This window comes from Copadichromis virginalis, linkage group LG6 (assembly GCF_057382275.1).
Source record: "Copadichromis virginalis isolate Kocher_CV1m ecotype Utaka linkage group LG6, C_Virginalis_male_GT1.1, whole genome shotgun sequence".
NCBI lineage: Eukaryota > Metazoa > Chordata > Actinopteri > Cichliformes > Cichlidae > Copadichromis > Copadichromis virginalis.
Window position 1 is genome coordinate 36963840 of NC_140623.1, and position 27038 is coordinate 36990877.

General features: G+C 40.7%; 2 protein-coding genes across 2 annotated transcripts in view; one reads left to right on the top strand and one right to left on the bottom strand.

Annotated features, from left to right (window-relative positions):
- Positions 1 to 11129: 11129 nt before the first annotated feature.
- LOC146708407 (neuronal acetylcholine receptor subunit alpha-3-like) overlaps positions 11130 to 27038 on the top strand; it is a 40140-nt gene continuing 24231 nt past the window's right edge. Inside the window, exon 1 of the mRNA XM_085460285.1 lies at positions 11130 to 11343. Coding sequence (XP_085316411.1) covers positions 11286 to 11343 — 58 coding nt within the window. The 5' untranslated portion in view covers positions 11130 to 11285. The remainder of the gene's footprint in view (positions 11344 to 27038) is intronic.
- LOC146708408 (uncharacterized) lies at positions 17612 to 19430 on the bottom strand. Its single transcript, XM_085460284.1, has 3 exons — positions 19229 to 19430; positions 18802 to 19084; positions 17612 to 18674 (listed from the first exon to the last, which is right to left on the bottom strand). The coding sequence occupies exons 1-3, from the start codon at positions 19318 to 19320 to the stop codon at positions 18003 to 18005; spliced, it is 1047 nt and encodes a 348-aa protein (XP_085316410.1). The 5' UTR covers positions 19321 to 19430; the 3' UTR covers positions 17612 to 18002.

The window sequence follows — 27038 nt, forward strand, 5'->3', positions numbered from 1 at the left end:
ATTTTTATTCTGTATCACTGCTGATATAAAGCAAACCACTGTGACATTTTTTGTGCATATCCACACACAAATACACAATTACTTGAGTTAAAACCCTTTTTAAAACTTAGCTCAAACCGTAAGTGAATCCACATGCAGGATCACATCCTGTTAATGGACATTCTGATTGTTGTGTATTAGAGTGCACCTCCTTCCTCAGCCTGAAAAAAGAGAAAAGCTGCTTTGCTAATACACTAATGTGCTTTTGTTCTGCTGAGGGTGTGCGTGTATGTGTGTGTTGCTGACAGCATATGCCTAAATTTGTGAACAACATCTGGCAACAAAAAGGTAATATCAGGTAAAAATAACATAACCAGCTAACAACCAGGAGCCTCTGAAGACAGCGTGCGCAGTCACTCTTAGTGCGCTACAACATGAATGAACACACACACTGACACACACACACACATAATAGACAACGATAAGATTTAACTGGCCCAAATTCTTTATCTCAGCAAAAGTGAAGCACTGAAGTCCTGAAGTCAGCACATCAGCAATGCTGTGAGTCTGCTCTGGTGGACAGTTATCGACAAAACACATATTTACTCTGCCTCTCTGGTTTGTGTGTTTTTGTGCGTGCGCCTATGTGTGTTTAAGCAATACCTATATGTGGTTGACTGGAGCATGACGGTGACAGACGTGTGATAAACAAAAACAAGGATGGAGCAGGCCAGCAGTCATTCTATAGATTTCGACTGTGTAATGTAATGATGCTCAGTGCAATTTAATAAATGTGCTGTAAATGGAAATGTAATGAAGTGGTCATGTTTTAGGATTTTATTAGTGAATATGAAAACTTTTACTCTTCAGTATGTTTAAGTATTGTGTGTTGTTGCCCAGCGTGGAACTCAGTCAGAGTAGAGCTTCTACTCCTCAATAACAAAAGGCCCTTGAGGCCTGGAGTTGCATACCCACACACTAGAGCAGGAGTGTCGAACTCCAGACCTCGAGGGACGGTGTCCTGCAGGTTTTAGATGTGTCCTTGATCCAGCACAGCTGATTTAAATGGTTAAATGACCTCCTCAACATGTCTTGAAGTTCTCCAAAGGCCTGGTTATGAACTAATCATTTAATTCAGGTGTGCTGACCCAAGGTGAGATCTAAAACCTGCAGGACACTGGCCCTCGAGACCTGGAGTTCAACACCCCTGCACTAGAGGCAGTTTTGGAACATAACTAGGATGCCTCTTGGATGCCTCCTCGGTTAGGTCTTCTGGGCATGTCCAACTGGGAATATACTCTGGGGTAGGCTCAGGACACACTTGAGAGATTATGTCTCTTGGCTGGCTTGGGAATGCCTTACTGTCCCTCGGAGGAGTGGCTGGGGACAAGGAGGTCACGGTATCACTGCTTAGACCAGGGGTAGGCAACTTCAGGCCTCGAATGTCGGTGTCTTGCAGGTTTTAGATCTCACTCTGGGTCAATACACCTGAATCAAATGATTAGTTCATTACCAGGCCTCTGGAGAACTCCAAGACATGTTGAGGAGGTCATTTAGCCATTTAAATCATCTGTCATCTGGATCAAGGACACATCTAAAACCTGCAGGACACTGGCCCTCGAGGCCTGGAGTTGCCTACCTCTGGATTAGACTGTTGCCCCTGCAACCTGGATCTGGATAAGTGGCAGAAAATGGAAACAAATCAATAGAAAAGAAGAGGGTATTGTATTGTGGTTAAAAAGCAACAACCAAACAAATAGATGAATTCAGTGTAATTTTGTATTCTTACTTAATATTTAACTTTGGGTTTCTGTTTCACTGGTGTTTTAAACTTTAGATGTTTTTCTTTGTGGAGCCTTTGAATCCCTGTTTTTTTTTATTCCAGTGTATTGTGAGTTTATGTGATTGTGATTGCCATTCCTGAAACCTGTCTTCTCCTCTTGTTTATTGCAGCATCTCTTATCCTCTCTGGTATAGTTCCTTTGTGTAGCCCTGTGGATTTTGTGGTTTTATTTCGTTTTGACTTTGTTTTGGATTTTGTGTTTTTGATCCTTCAGCCTAAATGAAATGGCTTGCCTTTCAAAAGATTTTATCATTTACACAGTCTGCAAAACCATTACAGCAAGAGTAAAAAGCACGTTAGGCTACATATTTCATAAGAAAGCAGACAAGTCTTGCCTACACAAATCTGAGGGCTGTAAGTGCCATTTAAAAGTTCATTGTGGATTTTGAGGTTGCAGAGATGCTCTTTTTAGCTCCACATTAACTGACTGCATGACATTTGCATCCAGATTTAGTGGAATCCTGTCTACTCTCTATCCCCGTAGATGTTCCTGTACCACTGGTAATAACACAACACCACATGCAAACATCTTTTCAACACACTTCTTTTTTTTTTTTTTTTTAAAGATTTTATTACCTTTTTCCTAAATATGCCTTAATGCTTACATAAATTTGTCCACACCTATTTTTTTTTCCAGAACATCTGTGGCTTATCCAGATGATTGGCATGAAATGCAGTAACTGTGTAAACTGTGCCTGGGAGACTGGTGCTGTTTCATTTTTATAGTTTTTCTGGAGTTTTAGTGTTTGGTCGGCTGTGCTTCCTTCTTTGTCTTTGTTTTTGGTTCCTTTTTATGACTTTTTTTCACATTTCTTGAGGGCTAAACTATGATGCAAGATTCGTGGTTTAGTGAGCTATGTCAAACTTAAAGCCAGAGCCTTCAGTATCATGAAAGCATCTCTCATTTCTGGCTAAATAACCGTGGTAGCCTATGCTGATGCTGGAAGGGTCACATTTTTACTGATTCTTTTATTTCCAGCATGTTTTAAGCAATATAAATTCTCTGTCAGGGGAATGAGTTTTATATGTGCAATTTGTTAGACTGTACCTCGCTAACATCACAAATGATGCCCAGCCGTAAAGTTACAGCACTGCTAACTGTGAATCTCTTTTAGACTGCTGGAACTGCAGCTTCTAAAGCGCAGAACACACACCAAGAACACCGCTTCAGTCAGGATAACTATTATCATGTTGGTTTGGCAACAGACCAAAACTAATCTGAAATAAAGACAGGACTCTGAGCATGTGATCTAACATCTGGATCAGGCAAAAATAGGATAGGGCTAAGATAGTTAAGAATACGTCTTTGAAAACAATAAAGAATTGCAGAGATTTCCATTGCGTTATACACCAGCATATCTTCAGCTGTTATGGCGCCTGATTTTTGTGTTTCCCTTAATATAACTAAACATTTCTTTCATGAAATGATGCAGAAGAGAAACAAACTGATGCACAACGAGTCACCAGAATGCAGGAAATGAAGGGTCTGATGCTCAAAATTTCCCTGGGGGAGGAACCGTAGATGTCATTTATACAAAAACATCTATTTGTAGAAATTTAAATATGAAAACAGTTCAGATGAATGAATTTCATTTGATGTAACTACTCTGGAGCTTAATAAGGCCAACACGCAATGTTGACATACATATTTTATGTATTTTATGTATTAGAAAAGAAATTATACAGAATGAGACATTTTTAACTGTAATTATGAATTATTATACATACATGACATGGATGATATGAGCTGAATTCTTCCTTGAACTTCACTTCCTGCTATTGCTCTGACTTCTTAACAGAATCACTATTTTTAACAGACCAGCACTTTCCCAGGACAGTGCCTTTTATCCGAACTGATTCCATGTCTTTCGTTTCATGCCATTCTCCATCAGCCACTGCTCACCCTATCCCATCTTCGCTGGCAGAGCTGGCCTGAGCTGTCCTGAGCTAGCCCACAGCAGATTTAAGTGAAGCCAGCTTTTCAGATCAGCAGTTTTTTTTTGTCCAGCACACACACCCATACACGCCAAGCCTTTTGTCCATTTTTTTATTTGGTAAGATGCATTTCTCACAACAGCAACAGCTGTCCGTCAACATAAAATTGCAACAATATTTTCAGTATTTAAACATGCAAGGAATTTACTTTATGGTATCTTATACAAATCACACCTGTGGCTACCTGAAGGATCTGTTGACTGTTACTGGCAGCTTACTATTACTACTTACTTAGTACCTATTACTTAACACAAACTTTAAGCAATGCTGTTATTCTATAGTTAAAATTTAAATTAATATTTTTTTGTATATTTTCTCTTTCCGCCTTTCTTATCCAGGACATCTCTTGAAAAAAAATCTCCAGCATTTACTTTTACCTGCTTCATCATCTCATCTATGATGAGGTGTCTCAAAGCATGCAGTGACCAGCATATTTCCACTTCTATGCCGTGTGATGTTTGGCAGTATTAGCTGAGGTCTACATCACGGTGGAAAATCTGTCTCCCTCTGTTGCCAAAGTTTCCTCCGGTTGCTCTCCTAAATAAGCACGGTTTGTCAGGCCCCCTTGTAGTCATGCAGAGGGCTTGTTCTGCTCTGTCTACCTGCACTAGTGCCTGTAGGCGGAAACGCCGCTGCTCCTTTACACACACTCCACCAAACTTGGACACATGCCAGACTCCATCTTTGTGGCCAATTCCTTCTCTCTGTTTTCTCCCTGTCTCTTCTACTTCCATTTATTAACCTCCATTCCTCTTCTCCCCCTCCTCCTTATCCTCCCCTCTCTCTATTTCTGCTCTGAGCCCTCCTCCACCCTTTTTCATTCTTTTGTAAATTGCGTGTGGAGAAATAGGAACTAAAAATACACCGGTGATAAACCCAATTATCTGTCCTTTTTCACGCTACACGCCCAAATCGCTAAGAACATGGGACAAGCTGTGTGCCAGAAACCAGCCTTCAGTGTGAATTCCTGTGTTTGCACGCTTGCACCTGTATGTTGTGCTGTTCAGCAAACTAATTTAACAATTTGGCTTTACTGCTGTGGAGCTGCAAATCAACTGGTCACACTTAAGAAAATGAAACAGTCAGTACTGCTAGAATTATTAATTTTGCAGTACACAAGTGCAGCATATTCTACAATTTAGTGCAAATGTTAGCTGGAGAACAGCCAACACAATCAACTTGTGCCAGTGCAACAATGGGTCACTCCCAGATGACCCTGCAGTATAATATTTTTAGTGTTTTCTCTGTGTCTTTGTGACTCCACTACATATCGCATCCTAAGCTTGATGGCTTAAGTCAGCTTGTCGCACCGGATAACCCGCTTCCAGCAGCGCACAATATTTGATCGGCCTATGTGTCAGCTTGCATGCTTGTGGTTGTGCATGTGAGTATGGTTGTGCTGGCTGGAGATGACCAAAAGGACACAAACACAGAAAACACCCCACTGAGCAGTAAATTCATGGTGAAAACTGGACGCCCAGTTGTTCTGTGTTAGAACAAATGCCAGAGCATAATCGGAATATTTAAAAGAAATATCCATCGTGATACTTCACAGTCTGCATCTCTGTACTTGGCAGCCAAGTTTTAATTTTAGCTTTCCGGTTCATTTTGGATAACCAGCACATATGAAAACATCTCCAGTGTTGACAGTACATTTGAGCTCTAATTATACTCCTATCCCCTTTTGCAGCCACAGCGATGAATAAAAGATACCCAGCTCTGCAGTTGGTAATGAGTGCCGTGCTGTTAGACAGCACTTATGATGTACTAACAGAGGTTTGAGCTTGTTTAAGCATTCCTCTTGCCTGTGGCTTGAGTACAAGTGAGTGTCAGATACTTTTTTCTTCGCAATCACAAGCTGTAACATTCAAATTGTTGGCCAACTGGTGAGCTGCCACACTTATTTCAAACTTGTTCCAATCAGTTTACATTCTCTGAACTGTTATCCCATCACACAAAGACGTGTGTGTGTGTTTACGCGTGCCCACTTGAAGAGTATCACACTGTGGAAAGAATATCACTTTTAAATTGGAAAGCTCAGTTTTTACATGGATAAACTGGGGCAAAAATGACTGCCCTTAATTTGATTCACTGCAATTACGCTCAGTATATGCAACCCCCTTTTTTTTGACATAATGTACCAGACCACATGACATTTTACTGTCCTTGGGGAAATTAGTTTTGCAAAAACAGCACAAAACCACAGGAGTATGAACATGTTTCTGTCCAGCAAACGTTTGGCTCCAGCATACAGTATGACTTCTGCAGATGGCATGAAGTCTCCCTATGCAGGTCTATTACACACCACACAGCTACATAACAGCACACTCACCATGTAAAGCTCTACATCTGTGTAAGTCAATCAAATGACTGAAGACAAATGAACAGATGTTCGTTTGTAGGTATGTGTAGGTGTATGCATTAAGCCTTTAATCTTTTATTCGAATATGAGATTGCTTTCATTGGCACTGGTAGTGAAATTTGATTAAGATGCAGCCAGTTGTTTTGATAGATTACAGGTAAACATCTTCTTAAAACCGCTTGATGTAGTTGAACATTTGTATATTTATTTTATACGTTTCAGATAAAACAGGATGCAAAAGATTGCATGAATAATTTTTTTTTTAAAAATCGGTTAGAAATAATTAAGGATAACAACCATGAACAAGTTTGTTCACGCGGCATTTTTTGGTTTTATTTCATTTACACAGCAGCAGTGTGGAAGTCTGTTTCAGCAGTAGGAAATGTTCTGTTTGCATACAAGAAGTAACTTAATTCAGCTTTAACACAATTTCATGGGAAACCGCTAAATAATGGGGCTTTTTAAAAATTGCACAGAATATTTCAGCACTGTGATTTCAGTCTCAACAAAATCTACTTTAGTCTACATTCTGTATCTTTCTATATTCGGATTCTGATTATATAAAGAGATAATTAAGGAATGCAGAAAAAATTGCTGAACATAATATAAAAAAAGGGTTCACTTTCAAGAAATTCTTTTTTAATTCTTATTTAATATTTGTACATACATTTACTGACACTTTATTTGGTACACCTTACTAGTACCAGGTTGGAGCCCCTGCCTTTGCCTTCTGAACTGCCTTTAATTTGAAAAGGTACTGAAATGGTTCCTCAGAGATTTTGTTCGATGTTGACATGATACTATCACACAGTTGCTGCTGATTTGTTTTCTCCACATATAGCTCCACCATATTCCTAAAGTGCTCAATTCGATGGAGGTCTGGTGAATCTGGAGGCTATTTAAATGCACTGTCATGTTCAAGAAACCAGTTTGAGATCATTTGAACTTTATGACCACAGTGTGCCCATCTTCTGATGGTTATTTCCAGAAGGATAATGTGCCATGTCACAAAATGTACCCATCTTCTGAGTATTGAAGCAGGCTGTGGTATTTAAATGACATTAATATGACATTAAGGGAGACAAAGTGTGTCAAGAAAATATCCCCCACACCATTAACATCACTGGCCGCTTGAACCATTGGTACAAACTAGGATAGAGTCAAAATTTCATGTTATTTAGGGCAAATTCTTACCACACCGTCTGAACGTCTCAGCAGAAACTGAGACTCATCAGACCAAGCAATGTTTTTCCAATCTTCTACCATCCAATTTTGGTGAGGCCATGTAAAAACCCTCAATTTCCTTCTCTTAGCTAACATGAGTGGCACATGGCTATACCAAGTGGTTATTTGAGTGAGTGTTGCCTTTCTATAAGGTTGAAGCAGTCTTGCAATTCTCCTCTGATCTCTGACATCAATAAGTAATTTTTGCTCAATAAACTCCACTCACTGGATATTTGTTTTTGTTGGACCATCCTGTATAAACCCTAAAGATGGCAAGAAAAGCCCAGTCGATCAGGAGTTTCTGACATACTACCCCCAGCCCATCAGACAACAACACACAAACCTCATTTAGAGTCACTTACATCTCATTTCTCATTCTGATGCTTGCTTTGAACTGCAGTAGGTTGTCATGACTATACCTACATACTTAAATGCTTTGAGTTGCTGTGACTGGCTGACTAGTTATTTCCCTTAACAAGTATTCGGACAAGTATACCTAACTAAGTGTCCAATGAGTCAGTAAATCTATGGATAGGCCACAGTTCTTATCTTCTTATATATTGTTAGATGCAAATATTTGATCAGAACTTCTTGTACTTTTGTGATACAAGTGTACCTAACAAACTGGCAAACCGATATAAAACAGCACAATTGCAGAACTGTTGATGTGGAAATAAAAAAAAGAAGCCATATTGCTATAATAGTTCAGACACATGAAAAGAAGAGTAACTTCACGTAGTGCATATAAAAGATTTTGGATAGTCCAAAATGTAAACAATTTTCCACTTTTAGTCATTTTTTAACTGACTCACTGCATCTATTGCATTACAACATCACAATGTACATGTGTTATGCATTATTTTAGCATGCAGGCCATTGCAGGAAAGGCTATTGCTGTTTCTTTAGCAGAACTGAACTTCTTAGAAACTGTACTCTCTGCAGCCCTGACCTCTTTACTGTACCATACTATACTGCTCTTTCTTTCTCACAATATAGGGAAGACATGATATCCACCTCCCTGCGTCTGGGCAGCTTCCAGAAACTCTGATCATCTCTGCTCCATTAAACCCACCTCTGCAAGACGACCACGCCAGAGAGAGTAGAAAAGGGCAATCCAGATTTCATTACTTAGGGTTGAAAATAAAAGCACTTTTCTCAGGTTGAAGGGATTTGGCGCAGATATGTGAATGTGAATAATTCAACATGGTCTAAAAGTTGTAGCGAGGGAGATAGATATTTTTGTGTTATGTTTCACTGGAGGAAGAGAGATGGCACCAGTGTACGTTATATGAATGAGAGCAAGTGCAGAGGAAAAAAGCACGAGGTGAAAGGAGATGGGTGAATGAGAGAAGTAAAGAAAATCAAGTATGGTAAGAGGACTGAGGGAGAAGAAAAGCATGAAGGGAAGGCCAGAAAATGACTGATTGAAAGTTGGTGAATTGAGATGGTGACTGAAAGAGAGGAAGTGAAAATGGATGGATGACGCTGAGCGGACACAAGAGGATGACACTAATGGCTTGTAGACGTCTGCATCCAGCTTTTAGGAAACACATGAATTAAACATTGCCTTGGGCAGAACACTGGAACAAGCTGTGGTGCGTCACGCTAAACAATCCTGGCAGAAACACTGACTCGCACCTAGTTCCTCCTCCAAACTGCTTCACTAATAAGACTGGCGAAGACAAGCGTGTCATGACGCCACACTGTGAGCTCAGCAGTTGTCAGATGGTGACACCAGCAACAGCAAAAGCACATTATCCCCGTTGTGCTTATTCTCTTTTTCTTCATCTGTCCTTTTTTATGTGGAGCTTGTCTGGAGGGATTAGACTCAGTAAACTCCTTCCAACTGCAGAAGAAAGCAAAAGAAGGAGAATTGCACAGTGTTTTGACAACTGCTTGTGTTGAAATGAAGGGATACTGACTGCTGTGACAGCTCCCAAATAGGAAAGTCATTGTTTAGAATTTTAACACTATTAATGATATGATATGGCCTCGGGGTGAGAGGCTGGTCCTGACAAAGTGTGTTTATGTGTTTGCATAAGCAATAAGGCATGCACCTGTGATTTATGGACTTGCAGATTATTTAGATCACATGGATGAGTTTGACTAAAAGGGAGGACACAATTTTAAACATGTTACACATGGGTCATCTCTAGTTTTGCTTTAGAAGGTAACTGTGTCTTGCAAACTCACCTCTCTGTAATTTTGGGTTAAATAAAGTAATATTAATAAACTTTTTGATCTATACATTGGCTCAATAGTTTTTTGTTAATAAAGACTTTTGGTTTGGTACTCAATAGCCTACAGCCACATATCAATACAAAAACCTTGACCAAAAGATCTTGCTTTTAAAATGTCAGAAGGTCAAAGGGCATTAAAAGTTTACACATTATAACACACGTGCAGTCTGTTTTGAAATCATATTAAACTACGAGCATTAAGCATGCTCTGATACTAAAACAGAACTGCTGCTTTAAGGGCCCTTAAAGCTACAAAAGACTCCAGATCTTTTTAATATTACTCATCATCCTTTAAAGGGTAACTTATTTCTTATCACAAACAACCAAACAAACAAAAAGGTAAGTTTTTAGTTATTTCTTTAAAAGTAAGGTAGAAAAGACTGTCCTGACAGCCAGTGACGGTGTCCTCTGAGCAAACGACACATCTTAGTAGGATATACTTTCAGTATATTTGGGGCTGATGTGGAAATGATGCTCTACTTTAAGTCAAACTATATTTCATTCTGTCTATATATTGACTGAAGGAAGCATCTGTTCGCCATTGTGTGTTTGTGTCTGTGTCCCCAAGCAGGTGTGGACAGCTCGCGTGTGCAGCACCCGGACACGTCTCAGAGTCATGTGTCACTCCCTTTCTCGCCACTCACCTTAGGCTTTTGTGTTGGCTCAGTTCACTTCAGCACTGCTCCGCTAAGCCTCCTCTCCTTAATGACTTTCTTTGATGACGTCAAACCAAGCGTGTAAAATCATGGGCTAAAATTAAACTTAATCAGCGCTGGTAAACAGAAACCTGGGGAGCTTATAATGCGAACAGCGTGTTTCAAAGCGGCAGGAAGCATGCTTCCGAGCAGATAAACTTTCCTCCTCAGAACAGCGCAGTGCTGCACTTCAGTGGTCGGGTGAAGACACAGCATGCAAAGGGGTCTAGCTCCAGTTTTTGGAATTCAGCAAACTCGCTGGATTAATGCAGTACTTGTTCTCGAACTCGCTGGTTTATGCGGACGTGCTCCAAAACGTTATTTCAAACAAGAAAACGCCGTGAAGGCTAAAAATGAGTCAAATAAAGTAAACTGGCTGTTGTGTGGACACTTCAGCACCACGGAGAGCGCACACTAAAACTCACTGACCGTCTCACAAACAAATCATTCTGTCCTGCGTGTGCCGTGCAACTTTCTAACCAATATGTAACAGCTGGAATGAGATAAAGTATCCGCAGATTTTACTGTTGGACCTGGATCAGATCAGACAATGTCACACTGAGCGCCCCCCAAAAACCATTACAGCATATTATGCGTGTGGCACTTAAGTTTGAATGTGTCATACTTTTAAGTTTAGGTTCATATCCTCTTCGATCTTTGACATTTCAGTGTTGGGATCACTTTGCGCATGTTGGGACGGTTTTCCCTCCCTGTGCTGATCCGTATGGATGCGCCAGAGGAGATTTTTGCGCTCGTAGGGGAGGGACGTATGAAGTCAAGTTGGGATCATATCAGGAAGGAGCGCACCGACAAAGCGAGATAGACGACACCAGGGGAGAGAGGCACATTTTCACGCCCTCTCACATTATTTCTCGTCTCATCGATTAAAGAGACAGGCTTCCTTCAGGAAAAAAGTGAACAGGATCCCCAAACGACACGAGGGAGAGATGCAGTCTGTGGAGAGATGGACTTTGCTGCTTTTACTCGTGGGTTTGAAGGCGCAAGGTGAGTGGCGTTTATTCAAGGTAGAGTTATATAGTATATTCTGCAGATTACAGACGCATGAGGATTTTTGGCTGCATGGTTTTCAAGGCTCCAGAACACTGGAGCCTCTCTGCGCGTCAGTGTCTTGATAGTTAACTTGGTGATTCTGGGGTGATTAGGCTGAATTACTGTGCATTCTCCGAGGCGTCTTTTAGTAACTTTGTCTTTTTCTGCCATCCTCCAGTGCTTTGTGGTCATCGCTATGTCGACTCCAAACTTTTTCTCGTTTTTATCATTTGAATAATTAGCAAAAATATCGTCAAAATATGCAAAAGATTTCCTGCCAAAACATTAATTTTAGGTTTTTGCACTAAAACTTCTTTTCTTACGACTCTAACACTAGGTCAACAAAAACGAAATGCGGAAAAATCTGGAGAAAGGCAAATGAATTTTGATGAATGCTAATTTTGTTTTAAAAGGGTCGATGTGATTTCACTAAGCAAAACAGATTACAGTTCCGTTTCCCCGTTTACAGGTAGCGAGACTTTTGGAGGTTATACGAGGCCTGTGCCAATTTTGTTTATTCACACAGAAAGAAGATATAAAGGTTTTAGTCGGGAGGAGGGGGCTTGGTCTGCTGCAGGCGTTTGATAAAAACCCTCCTAGCAATGCGTGTCTTCGGATGAATCTGATGACCTTATTTCGTTTCACCCCAATTACGACACTAATTAAAAGTTGTATTCATTTCTTGTTTGTTCTTATAGTTTGTAGCAAAGGATAGGTACAAAACATTACATATTTAGCACGAGATACTTTTAAAGTTATCTTGTTGAAGGCTCGTTTGATTGTTGTAATAAAGTTAAACTTATAATCATTAAGGTATTTTCAACTAGCAGTAAAAATAATCGACTAAACTAAAACATACAAAAGTGTATGTTTTTTTTCAGACAAGAGCAGCTTTGTCCAGAGAAGATTCATAAAATATATATAGAAAGGTAGGAAAAGAGGGAGGACGCAAGAAATGACTGATAGAAGGAGGAAAGAAAGCTAGACAGTGAGGAAGCGAGGAAATCGGGTAATGAAGGGTTGAAGATAGGAATGGATGAAGGGCCATGAGAGAGAGAGAGAGGGGGGAAGAAGATAAAGATGAAAACAAAGAAGGGAGGGGAGATAGAAGAAAGATTGGAAAAGAGGGAAGATCTGGTGCAAAAAGATTCATAGAAGAAAGAAGGAAAGATAGCTGGGGTAGAAGGGAATAGGAATGAAATGTCAAAGATAAGAAGGAAATCAAGGCGAGGAGGAGGAATGGAGGAAATGAGAATGGAAGGAAGAAATAGTAGGAAGCCAGGATAAAGGATGAAAGAGAGTAGGAAAGAAGAGAAAGGGGTAGGCAGGGCAGAAAGAAGGAAAGGCATTGAGATGAGGCTCAAGGAAAGGAGATAAGGATGCCATCCAACTTGGAATGATGAAAGGGAAGGAAGAATTTGTGATTATTGATATGCAGCCAGTATCTTAATCATTGACCGCAGCTGAGCAGAGAGCCTGGATCTGACCTGGAGCCACTATGTGGAATAAATTCAGCGACAGTAATTATGCTGCAGCATTTCCAAGCTTTAATGTAAACATTTGCTATCTGATTTATGCATGGTGGCAGGCAGACTTTCTTATGGTGTATCAGCCTTTATACACATTCTTTATTCCAAGTCCATATCACGCCTGTACCTGAATCACGTCACATGAATTTTGGAAAAAAACTAAACTTGACCCTTCATCTGTTGTTGTAACTAAATTTAATAAACACTTCTAAAGACAGTGAGCTTCTAAGAAAGAAGCTGAAGCATTTTGACCAGGTATCTCACAAGATTGCTAAGATGATGCTGATTTTCATCCTTCACAGTGTAGGAAAATTTCAATGTGGGGCATTTAAATAAATTTAGGAACACAAATTAATTCTAATAATCAGATTAAATGTCACGTTCCCTGGTGATAATTTAATGACCAAATCCCATGTTTTTACAAAGTCCCAAAACTGAGACCACTGAGTGCTGGTTCCTCCAATCAGAGATGATGATATAATTGAGAGAAACTCTATAAGGAACATAAACATAACAGTATCATAAAATCCTGTTGCAAATAAGACAAGATTAATGCTGTCGAAAATTGTTAATCTTGGGATTTAGTGCACAGGGCGGTAAAAAAAACCCCCAATTTTTATTCCAGTTAATTATTTGAATGCAGAATGCACTGTTTGTTTCTAAGAGGAGCTGCTGCAGATTAGAGCTCTGAACTTTAAATTGGATACAATTAAACATTAAAGGTTACTGTGCCATAGCCTGAAAACAGAGACGTGGAAATTCCTTTAGTTTGTCTGCAGATCAAAGCGAAATTCATTTTATTGCTGGAAAAGGCATTCTTGGTACGTGTTCCAGTAGTTGAAATTCCAGCTGAGTAAACAAGAAAGACTTGGCAGCACAATTCTAAGCTTAGAATCCAGTCTAAAAATATAAAAATATATATAAAAAATATTTATATATATTTATATTTATATTTTCTGCATCACCAGCTGAATATGTGCACATTTCAGTGAATGTGCACTGCACAGTAAAGCTGTAGGCTGTAACTTTACAGCTGGGTTTCATTTGTGATGGTACTGTAGTTCCTGCTTAACAAGTTGCACAAATACATTCAACAGGACAAAATACATACTGCACATAAAAAAAAAAAAAAAACATGGCACTTCCAATTTTACACTGAAACTCTGCTCTTGAGCAGGTTATGCATTCAGCACAAGTTACCATGGTGATTTAACCAGGTTAAAAAAAAATAGAGCCTCTTTCATGACACACAAAACTCTGACTTTAAGCTCGACATAGCTTCCTGACCCATAAAACTTGCTTTGTACTACTCCCCTCTGACCAAGTGATGAGTTGGATGAGCTGGGCATGCAAACATTTACTCCATCACTTCAGAAAGGGACATTTTAAAGCACCCGTCTTCTTTTTCTGTTTCAGCACAATCTACAGCCAAAACTGGCTCATGGGCAGTTCAACATTCACTTCTGACCCTGTGTTCAGTCAGCCTGCACAAAGTTTGCACTAAGTTTGGAGACACTATCAGAATACAAACTTCTGTACTGGTAAATGGACGGGTATATATATATATATAGCACTTTTCTGCTTTTTCTGAGCACTCAAAGCATTTCTGCACTACAAGCCAAATTCACCCATTTACACACATTCATGCAGTGCTTTATTCTATGCACTTTAAGCACTTTTTATCTGTCTCATACACACTCACTCACACTCTGATGGATGCATCTCACTTGAGAAGGTTCAGTATATTGTCCAACGTGAACTGGAGGAACCTTGGAATGAACCACAAACTTTCCAAATAGTAAATGGCCTGCTCTACCAGCTGAGCCACAGCTGCACCTAATCTCAAATTAGCAGTGGTAATGGTCTTTAGTGATTTGTGACACTGATTAATATTACTCGCATGAATTCATCCTTTTTGAAAGCTGTGAATGTGCAAAACGTGGAAAAACTTATGTAACCATACCGTTAGCTGCAGTTGTGTCCATATATTTGGATAACACACAAACTGTAAACACCAATTAAGCAAGCAATGTTTAGTTTGCCTCTGGTGATTTCAGAAGTGCTACTATTGTGTGTTACTTTAACTTGCATATAGTCACAGCACTGCCCCTTGTATTCAAATAAAGGCTATTCTCATAATGTAATTGAATGCATGACTGATGATCCGGTCAGTGAACTGTGGTGATAAGGTGTGTGTTTGTGTCTGTGTGTGCCTGCATGACGGCAGCTGTGTGGTAACGAGGCTTATATCACGGTAACATTTATAGCGCAGAACACAGAGCAGAGGGGGCGTGGCTAAATATGAACTGAGTCACAGATAAATGTGTTGAGAGGACCTCATGTTGCATCCCTCGCTTCACATCCGCCGGTTTTCATAAAGGCTGAACCTGTTTGTTGGAGTTCATTTTTTAGAGTAGAAGGCTTCGGGTGATGTTTGTGAAAATGTGTCCATTGTCAGTTGTTAAAACTTATTTTGTGGATAAATGCGATCCTTTATGTTACAGTTTTACAGTTTTTCTAATGGAATATTGAGCTAAAGATACTTCCTGTCAACATCAAACAAGGGCTTCTCAGTTTGCATGTAAAATATTTCTCACTCTGGCATGGCCCAAAGTCAAAATGATATTTCTCCTACATCCAGAGAAAGGAATATATGGGCACTTACATTCCTGGTCAGGGTCACATTCGCACCTAATAATGACAAAATGCACATGCTAAAATGAGCAAAGGACCACTGAGATATTGAACTACAAAGGCTGAGCGCTTTTCTTCCATGAAACATATTCAAATTCATGTAACCCAGTTTTTTTGTGAGCATGCCTTCAGGGAAATTTCTATTAGATCTGCTCATTTCAAAGGTGAAAAAAGTTAAAAATGGATGAGAACTGCGAAATGCGTGCAGTCGAGCATGAATGTCATAAGTCCTTCAAAAAGAGCTATGCTTGACCAATATTAGCATCTGCTGAGAACGTCGGGACAAAAAGAATACAATAAAAAAGACAAATCAAACAAAGCTGTTTGTAGATTTTGCCTGAATACAAGTGTGGAGCCTTTGCTGTTAAAGGCATCAGTCACATCTCATGGTATTCCATTAACTGGACACACATACACATACACTCACTGCTCCACGATCCTATCTTCCTGGGCTTTTTGCACCTGTCTCTCACTTTTCTGTGACTTCGCCTCTTTCTCACTCACTAATCTCTCAGGTTCTTTTCCTCTCATCGGTCTTTTCTCTTGTTTTCCTCTCTCTCCTTTTCCACTCCCACTTAATCTCTGTCACTTAAATTCAATGCATTTCAGCTCAGTTTACAGGCACACAGGAAAAATAAACACTTCAGCTTTATACAGTGTTTACCATATAAGCATTGTACATAAAAAAGAACCCTCGTCTATCTCCATTCCTTTCTGTTTCATTCTTTCTCACTCTCCTTTAAAAGCATTTGCATGCTCAGGGGAGGCTAAAGGCTAAATGGCTTACTCTTACACCAGCCTCTCACACGGCCAATAAAACTGTCTCTTCTTTAACAATAAGCATTATCTGTCCGGTATTCCTCTACACCAGCTTGTCTCCTGTTTCCTGCTTCTCTACTTTTGAGTCCATTAAGTGTATATGTTGTTAACTCAAACCAGGATATCCCCCCCCCCCTCCCCCTGTATCATACACTGTAGCTGTCTTATTTTTTGAGTCCCATCAAAAAGATGATCCGCTTAAACGGTAAAGAACAGAGCTGTGCAGTGGTGTCAAAAGACAAACTGAGATGCTTCCTTTAAGTCACTAGAACATCTCTGTAGGAAAGATAGCTAAGCAGTGCAGGCAGAAATAAAAGGGCCTTAGAATCTTCTCTTTCCCCCATTTTTCATCACAGCAGTGGATTAGTGCACCATATTTGCAGTGCAGGTTAAGGTGGCCAAACTAAAGACATGCCCAAGCTAAGGAAAATAATCCAATTAGAGGGAAAAAAGAGAAATTAACTAGGAATCTGCAATATAAATATGATAATTCAAAGCTTATCTCGAGACAATATGTAACTCCTCCCACTCAAGGAAATAATTAGGCAACTGTAAAAAGTGCACTTGTTGGAAAATGCAACTGTTTTAAATTAATGTTGGAAAAAGGTTACCCTCGGGATATCCCATGGGAGCTGTTCAGTATAGGGTGTCTGCCTTGCTGTTACAAGTCATTGGCCCCTGTACAAGTAGAACGACATCTTGGTGTGTATTGCTGGCAATAAGTTGGAGTTGTTGCCAAGAGGTGTTGGACTTTGTCACCGATTCTGTTCGGAGATTTTAATGGGCAGAATTTCTAAGTGGACCTTCACCTTGGTGATTTTGTGCAGATGATGTGGTTCTGTTTGTCTCATCAGGTGGTGACCTGTAGCTCGCATTGGAGCAGTTCCCACCCAAGTATGAAGTGGCAGTAATGACAATTAGAACCTCCAAGTCCGAGGCCATTGTTCTCAGCATGGCCCAATATATTCAAGGTTCAAGGTTCTTTATTTGTCACATGCATAGTTATACAAGTATAACACACAGTGAAATGTAGCCTGACACGCTCCTCGACATGTGCAAAAAAATTGGGGAGGGGGGGGGGGTGTAGAAGAAGAACATATATATATATATATATATATATGTAGTATATACATTGGGTGAATGTGCAGTAGTAGCAGCAAGCAGGTGAATTCTGTACATTACAGTTTTTCTCGATTGCTAAAACACATTTCTTGAAACTACGCCTCATATCCTCACAACAGTAAACACAAATCCATAACATCTCACTCAATTTCCCAAACATCCTATTTCCAGGTCAAAATGAAGCTCTACACCCAAAACTATTCACTCCTGCTGAAAAACCAAACTTTGCCCTCAGACATCAAACACAAGCCCTCAAAAACACACACACTACAATAGAGTTTTGCACACTGGTACAATTAATTCAAAACAATAGTTCCAAAACAAATAGGTTGCTTATGGTTCTCCCCTTCAAAACCCTTGTCACATGATAAACACAAAAGACGCAACCAATGTATGTACAGTGGCACATTGTCATTCATGTACTATACAGTACAACACACACCAGAAACATTATCCCACCTCAGCATCTTGTCTTTGGTCTGGGTCAGGCCAGAGAATCTCATCCACATCACAGGCTATATTGGCCCTGGCCAGGCAGCGGGGGTAAAATCCTCTTGCATGCCTGATCCACCCCTGGCATGCATCTACTGATATGTCTAGGCAGGCCTCTTCCATGGCCTGAAGGAGGTGAACACGGACATAAGGTTCTCGGTCATACACTTTCCACCGCCATGCCGAAAATAACTCCTCTATCGGGTTTAGAAAGGGAGAGTATGCAGGCAGAAAGATATTAGAAAACCTTGGGTTATTGGTAAACCAGTCACGAACCAGAGCAGCGCGATGGAAGCTGACGTTATCCCACACAACAACGTAGTGAGGCTGCTCTGGCTGTGCTGGTTCCCTGTAGTCCAGCTGGAACATATGTTGTCTTAAACCATCAAGAAAAGCAAGGAGAAGCATAGTGTTATAGGGTCCTAGTACGGCATGGCGGTGGAGTACCCCTCGTTGGCTGATGGCTGCGCACATAGTGACATTCCCCCCACGCTGACCAGGGACATTTACAATAGCCCGATGGCCAATTATGTTCCTCCCCCTTTTCCTTCTTTTGGTCAGGTTAAAACCTGCCTCATCCACAAAGATTATTTCATGGGGAACAGGCCGTCCTTCAATCTCAAAGATTCTCTGCAAGACACATAACACAGTAGAGTCAGTCGGTACCCTGAACCACAGTTCAAGAGTGCTGAAATGGCAGCATAAACTGCCATGCTGTGATGGTACACAATACTTTATACAGTATCAAAACTCATACCTGAACATATTCCACACGTTGGTTTTTCACTCTGTCAGAGTTTCGTTCGAAAGGGACTCGGTATGCCTGTTTCATCCGGAATTGATTCTTTCGGAGGATGCGGTCAATTGTGGAGAGGCTGACGGCATTTATGCCTCGAAAAAGATGATCATCCTCAATCACTCTCCTTTGAATCTCTTGCAGGCGGATTACATTATTTGCAATTACCATGTTTACAAGTTCCCTCTCTTGCTCCTCCGACAAAAGCCTTAACCTGCCTCCACCAGGTGGTCGTCTCTGTGTCCTACAAAAATAGAAGCACTCATTACTGTAACTGTCACACATTCATTTTACAGGCAAATAATGGAAACATACTGAAACTCAAGACACATAAGTTCAGTAACTTAAACGTTACTGTACAAAGCAGTCTTACTGCAAGTACACCTACCTGTTTTCCTCCCTGAAGGTTCTGATGATGGAGGCAACAGTGAAGCGACTCAAATTTGGTTGTACTCGTTGCCCAGCCTCCCTCATAGTCATCCCATGGACAAGGACATGGTCAACTAAAGTGGCTCGAATTTCATCCGAGACTGACTGTCTTCTTGCCCTTGCTCTTCCCCTTCCTTGTCGCCGTCGTTCTCCACCTCCACCTCCTTCACCACGTCCTCCTCCTCCTCCACCTCTCCCTCCTCCTCCACCACCTTCCTGTTGTCCTAGACCACCTCCTCCTCCTCTTCCACCACGTCCTCCTCTTTCACCATGTCCTCTTCCTCCACCACGTCCTCCTCCTTCACCACGTCCTCTTTCTCCACCACGTCCTCTTCCTTTGCATCTCTTTGGATCCATTGTTTCAAACCTGAATGAGCTGACTTTGGCCCTTTTATCTATCCATCGCAGGTTCTGATTGGTGTGTACTAAATTTTGACTCCTAGTGTTTCCACCTGGTTAATTGTGTGCTAATTGAGCTCAAGCTATGCTGACTTACAGTTTTTTCTGATTGCTTAAGCACATTTTTTGTAACTATTGGCTAATTTTGCAAAACTCTTCACACAAATAAGAAAACCTGTCACCCAATCATCAAAACATTGTAGTTCTCTTGCAAAAGCAAACACAGCTAGATTAACTCTTCACACCTTCGTAAAAATGGTGTTTCCGTATCAAACAGTACACACAAGCCATCATCTACTAAGCACACAATGCGCCAACTGCACACTGATGGTATGAATACAAAACACATCTGGCCTTTGCTTTCTCTGTGCACAAGGTAGGCTATGTCAGTTTGAGCTCATACTTCTGTCATAGATCCATAAGCATAGAGGGATCCAAACTTCAAGTACTGGTGTTTATTCAAACACATCAAAACAAACACAAGTGTTCATTTCCAAGTATAGGATTATTTGCAATCGCCATAATGACTATATGGGTTACTTGGTCTGCAGTGAACATGCTTCCTCTGCCCCCAGCATCTTGTCATCTAGCAATTCTGTAAAGTAACAATTTCAGTATTTTTACATCAATGGTATTGGTGTGTTTCTCATTGGCATATGGCAGTGCTACAAATCTTTGTGCGAAGTGACTGTACTCACCGATTCTCATTTCAAGATGTCCTTATGGTACTTGCTACAGTGTAGCGGCTCGAGTTAGGCTGGACCCGTTGGCCAGCTACCCTCAGGGTCATTCCACGGTTGATTACATGGTCCACTATTGTAGCTCTGATGTCATCAGCAATTCTATTTCTTACTCTTCCTACCCTTCCTCTCCCCCTTCCTCGTCTTCCTCTTGCTCCTCCTTGTCCTTGTCGTCCTCTTCATCCTACTTCTTCACCTCCACGTCCTCTTCCTCGGCCTCCTCTACTTCTCACTCTTTCTGCTCCCTCCATTGTACTCCGCACACACAGCTTACCTGTATTATAGTGCTTAGGCTGATTGCAAAGTGAACTAATGATCTAAAAAAGTTTTCACATGTGAAAGTGTGCCAGACAGTTGGCAAATTAGTGTTAATGATAGCCATACATGTGTATACTTTTGCTAGGAGTGTGTTGGAAATTTGGTAATTGAGTGTTGTGCAGTGAATTGTGCCTACAGTTTTGCAAAGTGTGTGTTACAAAATTGCAAACTGAGTGCAAAGCAGTTTTTGTGCTTTTAGTTTTGCAAACTCAGTGAGTGGTTTTGCTATAAGTCTGAATAGTTTTAGAGATTGTGCTACAGGAATCACAGTTAGGGTTTGAGCATTCAGAAAAAACTGTAAGTTAACATTATTGCATGCTAGTGCTTTCTAAATGACTACATGGTGTAAGCACTGTAAAATGTAGGGATTTGTGTGTAGAGTTTTGCAGTAACAGTTCACCAAATTTGAGTCATGTGTCAAAGCAGGGAATAGTGTTTATAGTTCAGGGAAATGGGTGAGCTTTTTGAACAATAGCGTTACGGTTTTGAAATTTTAGTTTAGAGGCCTGGGTACAGTGTTTAAGCAATCGAGAAAAACTGTAATATGAATAGACATCTGACTATTTTACAGGATAGACAATATAAACATATTTTAAATTAAAGGAATTGAAATGTACATTGTGCCTTGGTTTAGTGTCTGGAAGAGTCCTGTCTGTCAATTATAGAGGATGTGGGAGGGCGGGTGTGTGTGTTTAGGGCACGGATGGCTTGGGGATAGAAGCTCCTCTTGAGTCTCTCTGTCCTTGCCCGGAAGATGCGGAACCTTCTACCAGATTGCAGAAGTTGGAACAGTTTGTTACAGTATCTGCGCTGCTCTAGGCCGGCATCTCCTGGTGTAGGTGTCCTGAAGCGGGGGGAGAGCAATCCTGCAGCAGCGTTCTGCTGTACGGATCACTCTCTGGAGAGCTTTTTGGTCCTTCACACAGCTGTTCCCAAACCACGATGTCATGTTCTGTGTGAGGATGCTCTCCACAGCGCCTGTATAGAAAATCCTGAGGATCTTTGGAGAGACCCTGAACTTCCTCAGTTGTCGTAGGTGATACAGGCGCTGCCTAGCCTTTTTGGTCTGGACCTGAATGTGGGCAGCCCATGTCAGGTCTGAGGAGATGTGGACACCAAGATACTTGAAGGACTGCACCCTCTCCACTGGAGCTCCATTGATGATAATGGGCTTGTAGTCTCTGTGCTGACTCCTTCTGAAGTCCACCACCAGCTCCTTGGTCTTGCTGACGTTCAGCTGGAGGTGGTTGTCCTGGCACCACGATGCCAGATTCTTCACTTCATCCATGTAGGCCGCCTCATCGTTGTTGGAGATGGCACCCAACACCACTGTGTCGTCAGCAAACTTCACAATGGTGTTGGAGCCATGGGTGGCCACACAGTCTGAAGTGTAGAGGGAGTAGAGCAGTGGCGAGAGGACACATCCCTGAGGTGCTCCTGTGTTGATGGTGATGCTGTTGGAGAAGCACCTGCCCACCCTCACCACCTGAGTTCTGCCAGTGAGGAAGTCCAACACCCATGCACACAGACGGCTGTTAAGTCCCAGATCCCTGAGCTTTGTGAACAGTCTGCAGGGCACTATTGTGTTAAACGCTGAACTGTAATCAACAAACAGCATTCGCACATAGTTACCCTGTTTCTTGTCCACGTGGCTGAGAGTGGTGTGTAGGACGTGGGCGATGGCATCCTCTGTGGATCTGTTGGATCTGTAGGCGAACTGCAGCGGATCTGTGGTGTCTGGGATGGAGGAGGAGATGATGTTCTTCAGCAGCCTCTCAAACACTTTCATTACTACCGAGGTCAGTGCAACTGGCCGGTAATCGTTCAGGGATGAGGGTTTGCTGTTCTTGGGCACAGGGATGATGGTGGATCTTTTGAAGCATGTGGGGACCACAGACTTCTATAGAAAATGGATGGATGGATGGATATTAAGGGAATAATCCTAACTACAGAATGCTTAAAATCAACACATTGTCCCTAAATCATCAAAATCCCATCCTTCATACCATCCCTGGCATATCCCCTGAGGGATTTTATGTTATATGGAGTCCAAAATAAGCAGCAGTGATTGACAGTTCCTGGGTCCAAACCAGAAGTACAGTTTGTAGGATAGTTGAAAAACATATAGATTAATCAAATCCAAAAAAAAAGGTGTCCTGATAAACAAAAGACGGATTTGACGAATTGCACATCATAACGTATTTTTAGTTATGCTAACAGTTCCTTCAGCTCCAATCATGCTAAAATTACAATTCTAGTGTAACTGCTAGGGATTAACGCCTTACTGAATCTTTCTTCTTCTTTTTTTAAAATGCTGTTCTTTAGTATAGCTCTATATACAGCACATCCATATTTGGGGATCAAGCTAAGCTTGACAGACTCATGTGCTTGGTAAGATATGAGAGAGAGCTTAATGAACTATCAACAGCAAAACCTAAGAATCTAGTTAGAGTTTTGAGTACAGAGAAAGTCGCATGTGTGACCGTGATTCTGTTCTTATGCACCTTTTCACAAATCTCATTTTAATTTTCACAAGTGTGTGAAATATGTTCCTATCTACATAATTATTTTTTCCCACTCTTTACCCAATTTGATGCATTAATCCTACTATGATGAAAGTGTCCATTAAAAATTGGGAAGTTCTGACTGGTGGACTAATAATTGGCAAGTGAGGGTAAATGTGATAAATACAGATCAAAGTGAGTAGATCATTTCACTTTAACATGTTTTTTTTAAAGTCTCAATGGGGAATGCATCTGACCAAGCTAAATGTAGGCATACATATGTGTGTGTTTGTGAGAGAGAGCGAGTGTGTGTATAAATGCCAGGTTTTGATCAAAGAATTGGTTTAGTCAGTGGACGTGTAGCAGGGAGCAGCTCTGTCTTTGTAATTATACTAACAAGTAGATGAAGCACCGTGACAGCTCGTTTTAGTCAAACATTTTTTTCTACTTCATTTCTTTTAGATTTTAATTCAAATTTCATTCTTTTCTGTTTTGTCTTTTTCAGTCTATCGCTTGTATCCTGAAAAATATAGTCATTGTGCAACGGACTGTTTCCTTTTTTGGATCAGATGTGAAGTGTCTGTTACCATACTCCCTTTAAACTCTATTTAGCACAGCATTAGCACATGCTAAGTAGCTACCAGACAGCAGGCTATGAAGTCTGGAGTCATAATCTTCTGAGTGACATCTCAAGAAGGCTTTGCTTCCAGTCTGTCTCTCCTCTCCCTTACTCCCTTCTTCTCTCCCTCCACTTCTTGTCTTGGTGTTTCTTTCCTTTTTTCCTCTCTTGTTGTTCTCTCTAGAGGGCTGTCATCAGAAGTTCAACACAAGCTATGTTTCTGGTGTCATTGTTCTGTGCATAAAGACTTCTGCCTTTGAGCGAAGCATCTTGATGTAATAGGGTCAGCAATATTTCATCATCAGGATTTCAAGGACTTCTCCAAAGAAGTCTGTTTTAATTAAAACATTTTGCTCTCATGTATCCCAAACTCAATTTGACTGCTGTTAGTCAAGTAAGAATAGCGTTTATTAAAACAAAAAACAAAAAAGTTTGGGAAATAAATAATGAAACACCCGAAGGTAAAATCTGCTTGTGTCTTTGAGGTGAAGAAATTCTCCTGAACATTAGATGTCTCTTTGTCTTCTGTCTCTTAATTGTTGTGTTTTTGTGTACCTGCTCTTTTAGCTGTTTCTTTTGTCCCTTATTTTGTGTCCTCATTCTCCTTGCAAAATACTCTGTCCTGCATCTTCTCTCCTCCATTCAAGCTGCCCTGCAGAGACGAATGTGGTATTGATCTAGATATATTTATAGAGCGTGATGGGGAGCGTGAGCGGGATTTCTGCGTGACAACTCCAAGAGCACTGGGGGGTCTTGAAGGATGAAAAGTGGGTGATCATCCTCACAAACTGCAGGAGTGTAAATGATGTGACTCAGTTGGCTTCAAGGCAGCAAGCTGTGTGGGGAACTTTAAACGTATTGCTTTGATACAGCTCACTTTGAAAACTTGCACAGCTTACACAACCCCAGTAACTGATTTATCTTGGTCCTGAATGTAGTTTCAGTCTTCTTTAGAATAAATTCTAGATCAAATGTAATATTGAAGATTCTAGCTCTGCTGGATTAGACGATGGATGTAGTTGCTGGTGGTAACAATAAATGTGATCTAATAGTCACAGAATCCTGGAGGAAACAAACACTTCTTGAGCCTGGACTAAAACAGACACAACTAGTGTTTCTGTTTATAGCACAACCAGACACATTTATGTTCATTCAATATTTGGTCTCTTTTCATCACGCCAAGAACAAATGTGATCTGACTTTGTCTCATGCCAGTAACTCTGTGCCAACAGCACAGCTAAGCAGCTTTGCTATGATGGCACAGGAAAGTTGTTAACCTGACTCATAACCTTCTTCCATTCCCGTTCATCAATTATTCTCTTCTAAACCACCTTAACAACTTGTTTGTTTTTGTACATAAAATCAACAGCTGCTATTACTTGTAATTATGGATTGTGGTGTCAAATATTTTCCTGTGACCTCACAATAAAACTCACCCAGTGTTTCACTTGGTGAAGATGCTGCAATGGCTAATGATTTTTGGACAGTTGGTCAGCTGGTCCTAAATGCTGCAATAATTTTAAGGTGTTTTTATTTTGTGGCAGTTCTGGTTAGCGTTATAACCTTAACTTATAAGATAAGAGGCAATATATAGTGCAATTATACTGTTGTTACTAGTATCCAGGAGAGTCCACATAGATGGTATGCCACATAGACCTGTACCAAGTAGTTGTTAACTGCTGCTGTGATGTGTTCCACTGATTTGTAATGTCCTGTTTTGATATTTCTTGGTGTTTTAGAATCAGAAATCAGATGTGACATAAGAGCAGTGGAATCTGACTGTAAAGCTACACGTTCACTGGCTACTGTAACGACATACTTGTGTAATAACAAGTGTTAATAGAGGTCAAGTCAGAAATCCTTTTTCTATTTTGCATAGGACCAGAAGTCTTTTTGCAACCACAGTAATTGCCCATGGTGACCATTATTAGGAATGCAGGTTTAAGGTACTTCTGTACTGACATCACTTCCCATGATACTGGCATGTGTGTTTTGGACACTCCATGAGAGTCCAGAGTTTTCACGTTACCCCACAGTGAAGCCAAAAGTTTGAAATCTGAATCCTGAATGGGGAACAAGCTTAAAGAAATAGCAGCTCCCCTCACTCCTCACACACAAAAAACTTTCAGCACCTCATCTCCTGTCCTCAGGCTGCAGTCTGCAGCTCCTCTGCACTATGTTAAAATAGCTTGCTGTGCATTTCCCACTAAATAGACAGATACTCGGCCTGAAGCCTTCATGGTTCCTTCCTGGAAGTAAATAAGCTCTTCATATTTTGGTTACGTACACACCCCTTAAGCTGCAGTCCTGACAAACACCTATATATAGATAAATTATAATAACTCATGCTCTCATATGGGTGAACACTGACAGCTTCCAACACCTACCAAACTATAGTTACCATTATTCAGGAGAAGAGAAGAGGACATGCATGTCACAGTGATTTATTTACATTTAGATATCACATGTTTATTTGAGTTTAACTTAGTTTATATTCCATGCTGTCTTCAGTATGGTAACACCCGTCCACAGTGCTATGCAAACAGGCAGAAGTAAAATATTCTTCCCTCATGATGAATTACTGCGGTGCTTAGTTCATTACTAGATTCATGTCAAGTCAATGGATTTTCAACAATACCTGTTTAGACTGTACTGAAGCATGCTAAATCCACTGTCACCGTGTTGCACTGCAAAACTTGAAACTCCACTATGCATTATCCATGACTTCAGGGCTCAGCTGTAGCTAACCTACAGGAAATACTGATATGTACATAAGTACGTTGTCTTTCAAGAAACCACAGGAAACAATGCTACTAGGTAGCTACATTGTAGCAGGTATGTAATGTTATGTGCACATTGAGAATTTTAGCATCTCCTAGTGGTTAGCTTGGAGACTGCGGTCAAGTGAATTTTTATGTGGTTTGGCTTGTATTCCTATTGGATGTTTAGAGTCACATGAGTGGGGTGATACAGGAAGAGTTTCCTATTGGATGTTTAGAGTCACATGAGTGGGGTAATGCAGGAAGCCATTTTAGTATTGGGATTTGCACAATGAGGCGTACCAGAAGTCTCCCTGTTTAATCCTTAAGCATCCACCTGTGTTATGCCATGGAGAAGCATTGTTTGTAAGTTTGAATTGTGTTTCATCTTTATAAGTAGTGAGTGGTGTATATTTTATCGATTTTATGC

Excerpts from the sequence above, each read along its gene's own strand:
- LOC146708408 (XM_085460284.1), bottom strand. The coding sequence starts at position 19,320 with ATGACTATGAGGGAGGCTGGGCAACGAGTACAACCAAATTTGAGTCGC. Across the intron at positions 19,085-19,228 it reads ACCTTCAGGGAGGAAAACAG|GACACAGAGACGACCACCTG; the intron begins GTAGGTGTACTT and ends CTATTTTTGTAG. Across the intron at positions 18,675-18,801 it reads AACGTGTGGAATATGTTCAG|AGAATCTTTGAGATTGAAGG; the intron begins GTATGAGTTTTG and ends TGTGTCTTGCAG.